The sequence below is a fragment of the Strix uralensis genome, chromosome Z, assembly GCF_047716275.1.
Source record: "Strix uralensis isolate ZFMK-TIS-50842 chromosome Z, bStrUra1, whole genome shotgun sequence".
Classification (NCBI taxonomy): Eukaryota; Metazoa; Chordata; class Aves; order Strigiformes; family Strigidae; genus Strix; species Strix uralensis.
The window spans coordinates 88,156,995-88,175,177 of record NC_134012.1 but is presented as its reverse complement, the minus strand read 5'-3'; the positions used below and the strand labels follow the sequence as shown (position 1 = coordinate 88,175,177).

Sequence of the window (18,183 nt, the reverse complement as noted above, 5' to 3'; positions counted from 1 at the left end):
TTTCTACATAAATATTTATTAGGTTTGTCGTTTTCTTTTTTTTTTAATTACCTGGCTGGGAGGGAGGGAAGATAGGAAAGATGGTAAATGAAGACGATCTTCCTCTTTTCTGAGTGAGAGTTGTATCTGAAAGGATAAGAGACTGAAATTATCATTTGTTTGGAGAAAAAAAAAAAAAAAGATTAATTTTAAGGTTAGCCAATTTGATATCACGCCTTCATTGAGAGTAGAATAAATTATTATCTGTTAACTACCAGTTTTCTGAACTAGACTGTTAGGTTATGCCTATGCTGCTGAACTGGGGAAGACTCTGAGACCAAGTGGCACAACCTGGCTTGTGCACACTGCTTACAGCTAGTCCACTCTGTAACAGTTCTGTCTTGGAGACTGCTAGTTGGAGAGGTTCAAAACAGAACCAGGGAGTGAGCTATCAGTTAAGCTGTGTGGACAATCAAGAAGTCAAACACTCAAGCTTCCTCTTGCATCCTATTTTTCAGTAAGGCATACCCTGAAATTTCTACCATATCTATAATTTTCTGTGCATGATCTCAGCACAATTTTCAGAGTAAACCAAACTTAGCTTATCTTAAATCCTCTTAGCTACATTCAGGTGTGTCACAGAACTAGATAAAACAAAGTGTAGTGTACACATATTAATGCCTGAATTCAGAAATAACTTTCTGGTCCCATCCATATATTAAATAAACACTGTAAAAAACAGATCCTTTTGCACAGTAGCCTCAGTGACTTGTGTGCATTCCCATGGAAGGAACACACAGCCGTTAAAGGGCCTTCCAGGTCAGCTATTGGCTGGATGGAAGGAGGGACCGTACTGAAAACTGATTTACATTTTCAGGGATTGCCCAGGGAACATGATCTCTTTCACAAATCAGGGAATCTCATTCCTTTCCAGCCCTCCTCCTCCCTTGACTGTGCAAGCAATTCAAGGAAATGATATGAAACATGCAGATTTTTCACTGCTTTATGTAATATTATGTAAGTATGGAAAATCAATATATTTTTACTTAAAAGGGGATTTATTGGAAATGACCAGCAAGTTTATATCAGTGTTTAAATTTTCATGACTTGCAGCATTTCTGCAGTGCAGAAATGTTCCTTAGACAGAAACATTCCTTCTCTTCTTTACCAGATAAGAATACAGAACTATAGTAATTAAAACATGACTGGAGCTAAACGTCATACCTGGGTTAGACTGAGAGTCAGACTTCTGGAAAGTGAAAGATGACGATCTTCCACGCTTTCTGGAACAACTATTAAAATCTAGAGAAAAGCAAATACAATGTTCTGCAGGGACAGACTGGCAGGAGATTTCAGCACAATGTTATGATATGAATTAAAACTGAACACAATAAATTCTAGGAATGACCTACAGAAACTGCTTTAAGGCAGTCCCTAAGAGCACAAGGGCTTTGGAATCTCAGTCAACACCTGGCACAAAGCCCTAGAGAGCCTTCTTTATTTCTAGTAAGTTCAGAGAACCTAAATCAAGCACTGAGAATCAGTTCATAGCCCATAGGCTCAGAAGACATTAGGAATGAGAAGTTACATCATAATGCAGCCTAAACAAATAGAAAAGGGCAGATAGGAACTCACACAGCTGATGAATATACTTGGCCCCTTTTCAGGGCTTCTGGAGTTTGGCTTTCTGGTAAATATGAGAAGTAAGTTGGGAAAATTTAGAGGTAAGATGGGGACATATGTATTAGGACATAGTAGGTGGCTCTACAACCCACATAGTAGTCTCACTCTACTCACAGGGATTTGTCCCTGCTTATACAAAGTAAGGGTCCAACCACTATTTTCACAGTCAACAGTCAGACCTATAAATAACCCAATGTATTATTATATTGTTTCAATGAGATGGTTATTACCATTTTCAGCTTTGCAAACTGGGTCTTCTGCAGGCCGCTGGAAAAAAAATATAAGTGTGGAAAGGTCAAGGAGAGTACAACAGCCATTTTCTAGACCAGGAGACAAAGTATATCAATCCACCATATATGCATTAAAAGCAGTCTTGTTTCTAGTTTCTACTCTTCATTATGCTATTTTAAGACCATTTATTAAAAGTCTTAACCTGAGCTAAAATCTTCTATTACTGCTAGGATCATTGTCTGTAGAATCCTCATTCCTCAGCACTTTTTATCAATTATGGAAAAAAAAAAAAGCTTTTTACCTTCAAAGGACGGTCCTTCTTTTCAAAAACAAATGTTGGCTGGGCAAGCACTGATCTCTCTGGAAAAGAGAAGTGATCACTTTTAACAACAATTCTGTAATAGCACTTCCCAACCACAGTTCTCAAAGTGCTGTGCAATAACAAACAGGACTTTATCCTTTTGTTACAAAGGAATCAGAGAATCATCTAGGTTGGAAAAGTCCTTGAAGATCATCTAGTCCAACCATTAACCTAACAATGACAGTTCTCAACTACACCATATCCCTCAGCGCTATGTCAACCCAACTCTTAAACACTTCCACGGATGGGGACTCCACCACCTCCCTGGGCAGCCCATTCCAATGCCTAACAATCCCTTCTGGAAATAAATGCTTCCTAATATCTAGTCTAAACCTTCCCTGGCGCAACTTGAGGCCATTACCTCTTGTCTTACCACTCATTACTTGGTTAAAGAGACTCATCCCCAGCTCTCTGCAACCTCCTTTCAGGTAGTTGTAGAGGGCGATGAGGTCTCCCCTCAGCCTCCTCTTCTCCAGACTAAACAACCCCAGTTCCCTCAGCTGCTCCTCGGTACGACATGTGCTCCAGACCCTTCACCAGCTTCACTGCCCTTCTCTGGACACGCTCGAGTAATTCAATGTCCTTTTTGTAGTGAGGGGCCCAAAACTGAACACAGTCATCAAGGTGCAGCCTCCCCAGTGCCGAGTACAGGGGTAAGATCACTTCCCTGTCCCTGCTGGCCACGCTATTTCTGACACAAGCGAGGATACCATTGGCCTTCTTGGCCACCTGGGCACACTGCTGGCTCATGTTCAGCCGGCTGTCAATCAACACCCCCAGGTCCCTCTCTGACTGGCAGCTCTCCAGCCACTCCTCCCCAAGCCTGTAGCGCTGCTGGGGGTTGTTGTGGCCCAAGTGCAGCACCCGGCATTTGGCCTTATTGAAACTCCTACAGTTGGCCTCAGCCCATCGCTCCAGCCTGTCCAGGTCTCTCTGCAGAGCCTCCCTACCCTCGAGCAGATCAACACTCCTACCCAACTTGGTGTCATCTGCAAACTTACTGAGGGTGCACTCGATCCCCTCGTCTAAGTCATCAATAAAGATGTTAAACAGGAGTGGCCCCAAAACCGACCCCTGGGGGACACCACTCATGACCGGCTGCCAACTGGATTTAACTCCATTCACCACAACTCTTTGGGCCCGGCCATCCAGCCAGTTTTTTACCCAGCGAAGCATGTGCCCATCCAAGCCTCGAGCAGCCAGTTTCTCCAGGAGAATGCTGTGGGAAACGGTGTCAAAGGCCTTACTAAAGTCAAGGTAGACAACATCCACAGCCTTTCCCTCATCCAATTAGCAGGAAGAAAATATAGAGTTGCAGGGATGTATAGCACAGTCTATAAATTAAAAAAATACTAATGTGTGAGTTTTGCCTAACTAGATGCCACAGGATTTGGTCTCTTTTAGTTAGAAAGAGCATAAAAGTGCTTTTAGCCTTTACAAACATCTGCCATCCTTTAAGAACAAGGGTGAACTGGAGCTTTTGGTTCTCAAAAAAGTGCAAGGATGTGAAATGCAAAATGTTCCCCAAAGGAAAGGAAGGAAATGTGCTACACTTGGCCTCTCAGCTACATTCACTTCCCATTCTTTAGGCTTCAGCTAAGTGAATGCCTAGTGTCAGTTTTAATGTGTGAGTATGATATACAAACATATGAAGTTCTATAGAGCAAATTCTACTCTCAAGCATACCTCTGCATTTCTGAGGTATGACCAAACCTAAAGCTGGATTCATGTTGGTTTGTTTGGGTTTTCTTTAATTAAATGTATTTCAGTATACAGTTGCCTCACCAACTTTTGTGTTGATTTAGGGTTCTTACATCTTACATGACTTCTTTAGGCTACTTACTTTGCTAAGAATGAGACCTTCACAGCCTGTGCAACTCTAATGGACTAACTTTGGTTGTCAGTATAAATTAAGAAGTTGTTTTCACTGGCACCACCATTTAATGACACATTTATTATGCCAATAAATAGCACAATTAAAGAGCAAAGAAGCAGATAGAAAGAGACTTTTTTAGACCACCACATAGAGGATTCACTTCATGCTATCTTGACTTGTCTGTAACGTGCAGTCAAAAGAAACAATCAGCTTCTCAGCATGAGCATATTTCAGTTGTGTACATTAGAAGATGAATGGAGACCTAAATGCATATATTTCTCTCCATGGGTGATAAGGACAGACCAGGGTGACAACTGAACTATGTGACTGGACTTTGGCCAGGAAAATCCCACACTTGATATCTTGTTAATTGACATTTGACAGAATATCTATCATGTACATACCATTTTTGTAACACTAACTTCCTCTGTTTTATATTAGAATATTTACCTGTTCAACAAAAATGACCATGTGAAAATATATGGATCAATATTTTTACGTTGGCTTGCACACCTATCTGTGACCAAACCACTCTAGCATTGGTATCAATTACTTAAAGGTTTAATAAAGCAAATATCAACCTATCATGGAGGAGCTAAAATTACTAAATAAATATATATTCAACAATCAAGAAAAAGGTAAACATTGTTAAAAGAAATGCTGCATGTATGTAAACAGGAGCAAGAAGCACAAAACTATTACTCAAACCCAGTGATATACAGACACAGCAGTAATAACTAACACAGTTTTGCTGTTGTTGATGTTAATTTTGTATTTATTTGGGCATTATGTGTGTGCGAAGGACTGAATTTAGCAAACTTGGCATGCTTTGCAATGAAGGTCTGGTTTGTCCTTATTGTAAAAAGCAGAAAAAATTCACATTGTTCAATTCCAAAAACGATAACTCTCTGTCAATGAAAGTTGAAAATTTCCATAATCCAGCTGCAGCTGGGGGCCCATGGCATGGCATGAGGTGGAGCAATTCCACTTCTATTCGCTAGAGGGGAGTGGCACACACATAGGCAATAGTATTTCACTGAAGTATGATTTATTCAATTTAACAGGCTTTTTTTCCTGTGTCCTTTAAAAAAAAAAAAAAAAAAAAAAAAAAAAGACTTGATTTCTTCTTGAATGAAGGAAAAATACAATAATTAAAGTGGGACTACAGAACTATTCTCTACAGCACCTCTCAAAGCTCAGAAGCTAGCAATATTTTTAAAGGTATGTTTACTACATCAAAGCAAAGAGTGAATTGCTGTGAAAAAGGAACTGACTTTCTATCACAGTTAACTTTTGATGGAACTAAAAGGCTATAGGGTGTTTGAAGGAATTAGGAAACTTCACTACAATTTAAACAACAAAATTCCAGTAATAGTTTAAAACCCAGAAGTTCCTGAAGAAAATTCGTAACTGGTTGATTACCAACAGAAACATGGGAAGCTAGGGTATAATGGTATCTCTTAAAGATAAATATGCATATTTTGAAATTGCAGTAAATACAAAAGATATATCCCATCAACTGCTTTTGAACTAAAAGGAAAACTTTCTTGCCATCTGTAGAGTTAGTCAGAAGTTGCTGATGCTGCCATGAATATTTTTCATTTTTATGGTTCTGTATGGCTTCTACCCAAATCAAGAAAACCTTTTTGTAATTCCTGAAAAGTATTCTATGTAGCTCATCAGTAAGCTCTTCACTCCTCCATCAGGCAATTCATAACAGATTTTTAAAAAGATATTTGTGTTAACTATGTATCCTATGCATCCATTCCCATTACACTTTAAACTTCTCCGATTTTCAAGCACAAAGTATCTGCAGCTGATCCCCACAGAAAAAGCAATACAGAATTACTTGTGGATGCAACACATGGCCATCTAGGAGTTACCACAATTGTGTCAGCATGCTAATTTTAACATTGGTGAGCAACTTTACATTTCTCTCCATTTTCTTCGCTAAGGCTGCTGCTGCCAGGGCTGTGTGCTGGGAGAAGCCCTTCTGCACCCTCCTCTCCTAGCAGCAGCGAGGGCACCCAGCCAGGCAGTGCCTGACACTGTCCCAGGAAAGGGGCAGCAGCAGCCAAAGCCGGGTGCACACCAACACAGAGGGACAGAAACACGGTGGGTTGAAGCCACCCCTCCTCAGCACCAACAGGACGCAGACAGACACAGGCTGGCTAGTGCCCGGTTAAGACTGGGCTGCTCCAGTCCTCAGCAGCCTGGTACTTGTGGATAAAAGAGTTTGTTGGAAAAGTCACCAGAAAAACCTGCCAAATGGGCTGCCTCTGGCTGCTGGGACTGGAATAATCCACCAACATCAGCCAAGAGTCCAGACACAGGACCTGTCTGTCTGCCCATGAATAATCACCACAGATTGGGCTCTCTTTTCCTCACTATAGTTCCCCTGAAGCTGCTGAATTAGAAAGGTCTCGGCGTAATGCTTGCTGCATTCGCAGTTCAAAATAAGCCCTTGCCCAGAGGACGCATTAGAAATGTCCAGTTCCCTTGTTTGAGATCTTACCTGCATGGTGTCCTGGCTCCAGTCTCCTGTCCTGCACAGAAGCACTACCAAACATGCTCTGACCTGAGCTCCCTGACAGGGAGGGCACCTGGCTCTCAGGCCTGGTGCCTGCTCTGCTCTACTCATCCAGTGTGGGCATCCCCGCCCCATCACTCTGCTCGGCGCTCTGCCTAGTGCTGTACATGCAGGCAATTGGTGAATTATGGTTGTTCATACACCCACATGGAGACTGCATTTGTAGACTTCCATTTGAAAGAAAATACAGAGGTGAATTTTGGGAAAAATAATTGCTGGCTGCTGCCTAAGCCTAGGAAGCACTACTCAGAGTGACATGCAAGAAATAATGTAAAATTGCTTTCACCAGCTTTTCTTGTATCCCAAAAGCCAGCATTGTCCATGAGGTGTATGGGTCCTTCAGCCTTTGCTGTGACATTCCACTCTTCACTTTTACTGCTAGTGCTTTTCCTAAAGCTCTAGACACTTTACAAAATATATACATTAAAAAATAAGTGGGACACTGATGAGTTTGACAATTATTATTGCTCCATCTTGCCCAGAGAACAGATAGATGACCCTTAACCTTTGAGGGCTAAGGACACAGTAGAGAGAATATGACCCCAAATCTCTCTCCAATTTTCAGGCAGTCATACGCCTGAAGTTGTATGCGAAAAGTGTCTGACAGTGCTGTGGCCCTATTCCTCCCAAAGCAAAACAAAAAACCCTCAAATCTTTAAGAAGATAGGAATTTGTGATGTCAATAAAAGTTTTGTACTTCTGACTTTTAAAGAGTTAATTTTTACACATTCAGATTCAAAAGAAAATATTTTTTATTGTATCTTCATCATTAGCAAAGGCCAGAAATCTGAAAACATTTTAATTCATATTCATACTAAACACCTTCACATATTTTTATCTAAAGATAGCAACCTACATCCATAAAAAATAATAGTAGAAGGTTTTATATCATTCAGGATGGCTGACTCCAGTGAAAATTGTGAGTGTCCATCAACTCTAAAAATCAAACTCATTTAATATATGCATTAAAGTGTTAAAATGCGGGCATCAAAGTTTAACAGCAATTAGAGTTCTTATATGTGAATCATATTTTTCTCTTCCAGTCTTAGCAATGTATGCTATTGTAAAAAGTAAGTGCAGAAACTGATTTTCTCATTCAAATTTGTGTTCTGTTCAAATTGATTTCATTAGTTAGTGATGCCCTTTACCTAATTAGAAAGAAGTCACTATTTAAGGAATTATGCTTTCTGTGGTGTCAGAGGTATGCAACATCACCTAGATCTTTTTAATTCCTGCTCAGTGACGAGACAATACCTTTTTCAGGGACTAGACAGTCACTACTGAAGAAAGGTGTAACTACTTTTCCAGTAAATTAACGTAATACCTTATAAATTGTAAGGCTAGACACTTCACATGCTGTTGCTTTTTGTATTAGATTTTAAAATTAGGTTTAACTGAAAGCCATATGAAAAAACTGTACTTTTAAATATTTCACCACAGAGCTGGCAATACATATTTTTTTATTCTATCTGTCAATTGAGTGCCACTGACCAGTTAGGTGACAGGATTCTCATGTCTCTGTTGTTTCTTTCAACAGTTGCACACAGATAATTTCTTTAAAGGCCTAATGCCAATCCACTGGATTTTGCCCAAGCTTCTATTATTCCCACACCTTTATACGTTATTTGTGTAGCTCTTTAAAAATAACTACCAATCCTGCAATTAGATATTGAAGATTGGCTTAGCTACAAAACTGAATCCTTCACACAAAACCTGGAAAAACCCCACCCAGTAGTTAATAACTTCCAACAAAGATCTAACACTGATAACAAAAGCTGGCTTGTAAAAAAGAACATTTTTCTCATAATTCCTTAAATTAAAATAACAATTTGTACCTCTTTGGTTTTTGTAGCAATCCCATTTGCACCTCATAGGAAAACTTTTAATTCTAAATTAGAAACTACAGTTTTTACCTTACACAGGTGTATTGGGTTTGCGTGGCAAGGTTTTGGTAGCAGGGGGCCTACAGGAGTGGCTTCCATGAGAAGCTACTAGAAGCTTCCCCCATGTCCAACAAAGCCAGTGCCAGCCGGCTCCAACACAGACCCACCGCTGGCCAAGGTGGTGGCGGTAGTGCCTCTGTGAGATCATATTTAAGAAGGGGAAAGAAAACCCTGCACAACAGCAACTGCAGCTGGAGAGAGGAGTGAGAATGTGTGAGCAAAACAACTCTGCAGACACCAAGGTCAGTGCAGAAGGAGGGGGAGGAGCTGCTTCAGGCACCGGAGCAGAGATTCCCCTGCAGCCCCTGGGGAAGACCATGGTGAGGCAGCTGTGCCCTGCACCCATGGAGGGTAACGGTGGAGCAGATCTCCACCTGCAGCCCCGGAAAGACCCCACACCAGAGCAGGGGGATGTGCCCGAAGGAGGCTGTGACCCCGTGGGAAGCCCACGCTGGAGCAGGCTCCTGGGAGGATCTGTGGATCCATGGAAAGAGAAGCCTGTGCTGGAGCAGGTTTGCTGGCAGGACTTGTGACCCCATGGGGGACCCACGCTGGAGCAGTTCATGAAGAGCTGCAGCCCATGGGAAGGACACACATTGGAGAAGCTCATGGAGGGCTATCTCCTGTGGGAGGGACCCCACACTGGAGCAGGGGAGGAGTGTGAGGAGTCCTCCCCCTGAGAAGTAAAGAGCAGCAGAGACAACATCTGTTGAACTGACCACAACCCCCATTCCCTGCCCCCTGCAGCACTGCAGGGGAGGAGGTAGAGAAATCATGAGTGAAATTAAGCCCAGGAAGAAGGAACGGGTGGGGGAAAGGTGTTTTAGGATTTAGTTTTTATTTCTCACTATCCTACTGTGATTGGATTGGTAATAAATTAAACTAATGTCCACAAGTTGAGTCTGTTTTGCCCGAGATGGTAATTGGTGAGTGAGCTCTCCCTGTCCTTATCTCGACCCATGAGCCTTTAGTTGTACTTTCTCTCTCCTGTCCAGCTGAGGAGGGGAGTGAGAGTGGCTTGGTGAGCACCTGGCATCCAGCTGGGGTCAACCCACCACAACAGTAAAAAAAAAAAAAAAAAAAAAATAACTTCTTAATCAAAGATCTTTTTCTCAAATAGAATGCAATTCTGCTAAATTGTACAATCTCTAAATAATGTCACTGACTTACAAAACCTTTAACTGCATCCAGCTTTCCCTCACAACACCCTAGTAAGTGTTACACAACACACAAAAACTGCTACATGAAAATTTATAATCAGATTATAATTTTATCCTATCAGAAGATAAGGCTATGACATAGTATTAGCAAGTTTCTGCACTCTGATACTCTAGAGCCTGAATTTCACTAACTTTGTATATTACTGCTTTAATTTGCAAAAATAAAAGCAGAAACAGTACTGCATTTTGGTGTTACAGCTTAGATTGCTTGTTTCTAAGTCATAGAACTCAAACCAAACAAAGTTAAGCAATAACAACAAATTCTTGCATGTGACATTGCCATTTTGTTTGTTTCACATACAAATTAGCTCAACGGGAACATGTAATTGGGGAAAATGTTGAGAAGAAAAGTAGATTTACTGTTACTTTAGTTGCTCCATCCCCAGAGGTAGTTTTAAATTACTAAAATACTAAGAAAAAATCCCAAGGAACAGAGCTTTGCCTCTGCCATTTATGAATATATGCTGTTTACATCTATTGCTTGAAAAAAACATGAAGAAAAAACATTGTACCTGGTATTTTGTGGCATTATATCAAAGAAAAAGAAAGCAATAATGGACTAGCATGTAAGGTGAAGATATGGATCCAGAAATTAGTATAGTTCCATTTAAAAAAAAAGGAATTATTTTGACTATGTTAGCTGATGATCTATTAACATGTTGCCTCAAGGAGCATCAGAATTAAACTATGTACTAATACAACCAATTTTTGTTCGATGGGCTGCAAAAACACAGGAAACTACCTATATTTCAGATAACAAAACTGCAATAACAGGCAAAAGATAAATACATATAGTGAAAATATGCAGTAGGATAAATTAACAAAATACTTTGTTATCCAAGCTCAGACTCATGTTTAAATATTGTTTCTGACTTTTGATACAAAGACATCTGTCATATTTCCAGAGATGGACCATTTTCTCCTAAAAAGAGGTTAAAAAATAGTAAAAGCCTTCTAGCTAAGAACAGGATTTGCCAAACTTGCAGTAGAACCGTGGTTTCTGGTTTATAAATACTCACTGAACTTTGCAACATAAAATAGAGTCAGTTCACAGCCAAGGGAAATTGCAACAAGGCTGCCAGCCAACATCTCAGGTCCCTCAGTGACCTCACTACATGAGCCAGGCTTTCCTCTGCCAAAACTTAAATAAGGAAGGTGACACAAGGCAAAATGGGGATGTCCTAGAACTGTACTTTAGGCACTCAGCTTAATAAACTGACTAACTGTAAGACTTACAGAAAAAGCTTTTAAAAATTTCACAGTGCTGATCCTGAGTAACAGGTCTGTTTCTGGAAGTGCTGAGCAGTTGAGAACTTCGGTGCAATTCACATGCTCAGCTGGCTGCTCAGCACCTCTGAAAAATCAGGTCACTTATTTAAGACTCTAAACATGGACCTGGAAAACTACTTTCAGATTCCCATTTATTACCCTTCATGCTTTTGATTTCTCTTTATGAAGCATGTTCAGTACTTTCTTGGACAACTCCCTTAAAAATTAAGATCAGCCTTAATGCCAGGATGGCAGGATTTTCCAAGCAAATTTACTTCTTTTTTTTTTTTTTTTTGCTAAGACATTGTGAGACAAGATTGATTCATTTATTTGCATCTAAATCCATTATATGCACATGGTGGGTTTTTTTAACGGTAATCATTAGAAACAAAATGAGAAAATAAAACAGGGTCATAAATTAAATTCTAATCTGGTTAAATCTCCAATGCTAATCAGAGGAGTTTTACATATGCAGAGGTACCAGAGACGCATGTTGGTTATCATGCAACAAATTTCTAAGATACATAGACATATGTATCTTAGTCATACTTCCAGACTTGCAAGCTAATTGAATTTTTTCTTTTAGAATACTCTTCTATTGAAGAGTGTCAGTGAATCAATAAATTTGCAACAAGTTCTCATGAATCCTGATTTTCCAAAAATGTTCAATAGAAATTGTTCTAAATAACTGGTCCAAAACCATGCTGAAGTGTTTTATGGGAAGAAATAGTTTCAGCATTATTAAAATACAGTACTTCAAATTGAGAAGAAATTTTGGACAAAGTCTTTCATTTTTTGAAAAACAAAAGTTGTTGAAAATTTTATTTCCAGAGAACTTAAAACATATACAACAGACATTTGGCCACTGGCAATGCTTGCTACAGAAGTGACTGTACTTCACTGGCCCATGAAGTGACTGCTGATCTCAGCATTGTTCAAACACTCTATAAGTGTACGCTGCTTATCTTGGGTTCTGATCGCATCCTGTAAATATAGTTTGGGGAACTGATAAATAACTTCACACATCCCTGTTTGGATCAACAGAGAGTACATCATCAAAGAAGCAAGCTTCTGTTTCATCGTACTCAGAAAGAGGAAAGGAAAAGTTCATCCAACTGACTATTGCAAAGTAAAATTTCTGAAAGAACTTCTGGAAGAAATTTCTGGAAGAATTTCTGGAAGAATAGGACAGCTTTACTGGACTGTTAAGACTCCAGTCTTGCACATTCTTTGTCATACAAATAGTTCATAACCCACATAAACAATTTCACTGTCATCAGTGAGACCAGTTATGAGAGCAAGAATTCTTCATCCAGGAAGAGCTGTGCAGAATCAGGCCCTAACTTTTTAGGCATGTTCACCCTCTCTTCAGTCACTCTTCTCAATGCTACAGATTCTAAATACAGTTTTCTTGACCAGTGTGGAAAGGTTTCTTCCACTGTGGCTTTATAGCATGTTATGTGAGATTTAAAAATTAATGTATTTCTCTTCAGCCATGGCAACTCAGCCAACAGCCTGCAAAAGTGTTTATAAATACAGCGTATGTCACACCCATTCATCTCTGCAGAGTACAGTCCTCGTCTTTATATGGGCAAGACAGATATAGGCATCAAGCAACAAAAAAAACCCCTACCCCAGCAATACTTTAATACAATTTCTGAGAGAAATGAAACACAGTTGGCTTTATTTCAAACATTAGAGTGAAGAAAATATTTTTGGGACTCTCATCACTACACTGTAATTCTAGCAGTGGTGCAATGACAGAAGTAACCGTGTCACTAGACCAGCAGGACTGTGCCAAAGTATGTAACCAAAAATTGTTTTATAAACATTGAAACTTCTAACATCCTAGTGCTCATCATTTTTAATCTATCATAAAAACCTGTAAAATACTCAACACAAGGGAAATAAAATTCATAGGCATATAAAGCTTTACCGTTTTCAGGGCATTGTCCTAACATTAAATTTCATAAATCCCTACCAAGTAGCATGGAAGTAACACTCAGGGTTTTTGTGCAGAAATTGAACTATACAAGTAATAAGGCTGTGATCCAACAACACTCACACATCCTCAAATTTTGGGCATGTAAGTAAATTGAACTAAGTGTGCTCAACACTAAGCACAATCTGAAAGGCTGGTTGGCTCACAAATTAGCCCAAGCACTCTAAATTGTACCAATCACAGCCTCAGGTTTAGACCTCGAAAGCGCATGCTTCATTTTGCTGTTTTGGGTTCATTCATCAACTTGTGTGGTAAAAAATGGTTGGTGGCATCATCTACAAATTGTCCTTAATGTTAGCACTTGTTTCGTTATGAGTCTTCTTAAAAAACATTACATTTCCATACAAATCACTCTCAATTCTTGGCCCTCCTCCCTACCTAGATGATAGAGGATTTTGATGTTGATCTCTGTAGTCAGCCATCTCTCTGAGGAGCTGGACTGGGCAAGTTTTGCTCTCAGTGCCCAGGTGCGCAGGGCAAGGCAGGAATGGCCAGGAAAGCAGGCACTGTTCCCAGGAACAGCCAGGAAAGCGAGTGCTGTTCCCACCCGCTGTCAGGCCCAGCATTTTAGAAAGCTGCAGAAAGTTTAAATGACAGGGGAGTCAACACGCTTAGAAACACAGAGAGACCACTTTGGGGTGCTCTACAAGTAAAACCCCAAACATTCATTATCTGGTAGTGTCTTTTCTTCAACTAAAATACAAATTGGAGACTTCTGACAAATTACCACTAAAAACTCGCAATAAAGAAACCACAGCCAGCCAAGCTCTTGTTTTGCACCATCCACAACACTGTTACCAACCGGACACATTCTTTGTGCTTATCCCATTCCCCAGAAACCTCCTTGCAGGGGGAACACAGGAGACATGCAGAAGATAATAGCCAACAAAACCTACCTGTACAGCATTCCTCCTTGGGATTGTACTTGCCGCTACAGGAGCCGGGGCAGAGCCTGCGGACGGTCTGTTCTTGCAGGCGAGCAGCTTGGTGCTGAGCCCAGGGGTCACCGGGCCGGTCTCTTCTTTTGGGGAGGTCGGGCTTAGCCTTCGCACCGCGCCCGCATCTGACTGAAACGTCATGGCCTGCACAGGAGCGCCCTATACCTCCGTATAAAACATCCCCTTTGCACGCAGGAATTGGCTGGTTCCTCATTATGAGGTCCTCAGAAGTACCTTTATATATATATGTGTGTAATCATATATATACACTTCATACATCTAAGCCGTAGTTGGGTCTAGAAGGTTGGATTTATTCTTCCTAGCTGTTCCCTCGGTCACCCACCCCTCCTCAAGACTAGCCAGGCGACGAGCAGCCCGGCGGGCTGTGGGGGCCCGGCGGTGCTGCAGGGACAGCTCGGGGCGAGCTCGGAGCGGGGCTGGCCCTGGGGCGGGGATATGTAAAGCCCGGCAGATTAACATAAGAGGGCGGGCGGGGGAGCGGCCGAGTGGTTTCCATTGCACCGGCAACGGCGGGGAGGAGGCGGGGGTCGGGGGTGTGCTTCAGTCACGGGTGGGCGCAGCGGCGTGTGCCGGGGAGGGGGCCGGGGCCGCCCACCACCTCCTCGGCGGAGCGGGGGCGGCGGGGGCAGCCCGCCCGCTGCCCGGCGGCGATGGGAGACGGCGCTCTTCACCGTGCTGCGAGGGCTGAACGCCGCCGTCCGCTACCGCTTCCAGGCGGGCGGGCGGGCGGGGGGGCCGGCAGCCGCCCCCGAGCAGCTGGGCCCGGGCCCGGCGGACCGAGGCCTGCGGGGAGCTCTGCCGGGCGGCGCTGAGCGGGAGGCGGCGGAGGGGCCGCGGCGCCGCCCGCCAACCCCCAGCCCCGCCTGGGCCCGGCGCCGCCCCTCAGCCCTTGTCCGGGCGGGCGAAACGCGGCGTGCCGTGAAGGTGGGCCCGGTAAAGCCCAGCTCCCTGAGAACGGGGGTGCGCTGCCCCGATCGGGGGTTCATCGCGAAGAACGTGTGTTCTCCCTCTAATGGAATTGTAGATTTGGCTTAGCAGCTGTCCCCCTTGATACCGCCTCAGGTAACTGATTTTTTGGGCTGTTTTCGAAAAGAAGACAATACATCAAGTAAAACAGCCAAGCGTTATGATTATTCCCATGCTGATGTGAACCAGATGCAGTGTCAGCAAAAAAGGCGTTAGGGTCTCCTCCTGCCGATGCACTGTGCAGCAAGTTTATAAAGCCTAGCCTGGGTATCCTCTTGTTCACTTAAATGATAACAGTCCCAATTCTTTCAGTGCAAGTGGGAGCAATTTCAGGCCATTATATTGCGAGCCTGGTGTTAAACTGCCTCTAATCCCAATAGTTTGAGACAAAAAGGTTGGAATTTGTGAAAAATTTGGCAGAACTGTACATCTAGTCTAATCTAGTTTCTCCACGCAGCCAGTATCGGATGTTTCACAGAAAAAGATACAAGACGTCCAAGAGCAGGCAGATGTTGAGTAATTTTCCGTCATTACAACAGCAGTGTGTGATGGCATAAATGCTGAAGTTGCCGCTTTACTCCTACTGCAGTAGCTCTGGCCTTAACTGATAATACCAGGTAATTTGGGGAGCTCAAATTAAATGTGCAGCCTCTGTCTAACCCTTACCCAAACCCTTGACATCATGGGTGCATTATGTCAGCAAGTTCCACAGTCATCATATTGTGTGACAAACTGTTTGCCATTTTTGGTTTTGCAAATTTTCATTTTAACACTGCCTTGTTACTGGTATGTGCAACAGTCCCGATCTGGCTTCTGAACAACGTTATATTGTTTTATACTTTTATCACATGCTCTACTCACTCTTCTGAGGTAAACTGTTCAACACTTTTTGATCATTATTCCTCTGAGAATTGCTTCTTTATCCGTTGCGGCTCTCAAGCCTCGAATTCCAGAACACCCTTCTTCAGGCTGAGGTGGCCCATGGTCAGTGTTGCAGAAAAGTCAATGGCACAGAGATATGTCTGGTTTCTGCAGAATTATATTTCATTCTCTTTCACATGTTTCCTAACATCTCAGTCGTTTTTCTGTCATATGACAGATTGAATAGAGCTGTTATCACACTGTTTGGGATAATGCCCAATTCCCTTTTTTGAGATTATCAAGAGTTAATTTAGAATCCTATAACATGTATTTATAAAGGATTATTTCTTCAAGACAGTAATTTGTCATTTGTATTATGTCATTGGTCACAGCATTTGCCATTTTATTGACTATTCACTTAGTAGGGTGGAAGACTTCTCAACTTCAACATCTTCAACTGACTGATTTAAATAACTCATTTGCAAATGCTGGATGGTTGGTCCCTTTCTAATTCTTCTATACTAGAGGCCTTAATATGAAATCTCTTTTTCATCTCTGCTCAATAAAACTAATCATGTCTTTCCACTTTCTCTCCCTATCTCTTCGGTAGCTTTTGAGTCATGTTAATACTTGGTCTGATGCCAAGAATATCTAGCTGTGGGCTACCTTTAGACTTACAAATGTCTAAATAATTGACATAACTGCTTTTTTTAATCTACTACATATTGATTTCTGCCAAATAAATGAATTCTTAGAAATTAAATATAAATCGGTGATACATTTTCTTCTGTGTATTCTTACATAGTGATCTACAGATTTTCTAGGTACTCAGAGTTTTCACTTGTGCTTGTATATGTGCATACTGTACTGTATAATCTTACTGTGTATTCTACAACAGAATCAAGACCCTTTTGCTTTCGGTGAACAATCTGAATAATATGGTGAATAAAGACATAGATCAACAGACCATCTGCATGTTGGAAGATGCTGAGGGCTTTCTGTTCCTCATCAAAGTATCTAATAGAGCTTAAAAATAAAAAGTTTTATTTATTGTGCTGCTAATTTGGCAGAGTTGAAAATCTTAATGCTACGGGCCAATTTTAGAAGGTCAATTCTAAACAATGGTAAGCTAATTTATTTTTAAGTGCAGTGATTTTAAGGGCATCTTTTTCAGCTCTTTTGAGCAAGCTTCTTCTGAATTTAGCTTGAGTTGCAGTTGCTTAGTACATCTGGAAATTAAGACATTGTAATTTGACATCAAAATTACTGTCTTTTAAAAAACTAGAGTAAAAAACTGTTTTTACTTTTAAAATGAGGGGACTGATACCTCTTTACATTCAAAAAATCCATGAAGGTCATAGAGGTCAGCAACAGCTTGCAGGGAGCCTGAAAATGTACTGAGACCTAATGGTTCTGAACATTCTGTTCTTGTTGGGCATCTGTTGTGATCTGTGTGAATCAGTGTTCCCCATGGCAACTTATAATTGTAAAACCCACTTTAAATACTGTAAATAAGTGTATTTAAACACCAAGTGTGGCCAAGTAAAAGGCAAGTCTGAGTTTAGATGTTTATGAAATTGAATTGAAATGAAATGAAATGAATTTGATTGTTTATATCAAACATGAGTTTGGTTTGTAATCTAAAGCTCTAGTATCCCAGAACATTTGGAAAACTTGGATCCAGAGGCAGATCGTGGTCTCAGTTTTGCCAATGAGGCCCATTCTTAGTTGAGAGAATGTTTTCTTCATATCATCTATGTTGTATCACATGAAATTTTTATGTTCAGATCTGAAAAATCTAAACAATTTAATGGCTGAATTTACAGACATTTTCCTGACTTCCATTTTACCAACTTAATTTAGAAATTATGCATTGCTCCATCTTACCTTAAATTTTGGATCCCACTTGTTCAAAACAATTACAAATATTAGAATGCATTAGTTGAACATAGTTGAGTTTAAAAATGTTGTAAAACTGCAGAAGAGGCAAGATTTACATGGTGTTACATTTCAATGACTGTATGTTGGTTTATATATCTCCAGATAGTGATCCCAAAAAGCTTAGAATATTTCAAAATATAAAATATCACAACTTATATAGTAGCAAAAAAAAAAAAGCCCAACAAATCTAATGTTTAAGTTTCTTTCTTAGAATCACAGAAACAACAATCGTGCAACCATAAAATTGTAAGAGCAAATATGATGAGAAACACTCCAGATTCTCCAAAAAGAAGCTCTGAGTA

The 18,183-nt window shown here is 41.0% G+C and overlaps 1 protein-coding gene across 3 annotated transcripts in view; it reads right to left on the bottom strand.

The window, feature by feature from the left end:
* RANBP3L (RAN binding protein 3 like) overlaps positions 1-14,492 on the bottom strand; it is a 37,040-nt gene extending 22,548 nt beyond the window's left edge. For all 3 annotated transcript variants that reach the window (XR_012627212.1, XM_074857064.1, XM_074857065.1), the window contains exons 1-5: positions 14,051-14,492; positions 2,195-2,253; positions 1,893-1,929; positions 1,204-1,281; positions 52-126 (exon numbers count right to left, since the gene is read on the bottom strand). Coding sequence is in view for 2 of the 3 variants with exons in the window: in XM_074857064.1 (XP_074713165.1) it covers positions 52-126; positions 1,204-1,281; positions 1,893-1,929; positions 2,195-2,253; positions 14,051-14,306 (505 nt within the window). In the remaining variant the exon portion in view is untranslated. The remainder of the gene's footprint in view (positions 1-51; positions 127-1,203; positions 1,282-1,892; positions 1,930-2,194; positions 2,254-14,050) is intronic.
* Positions 14,493-18,183: the final 3,691 nt, after the last annotated feature.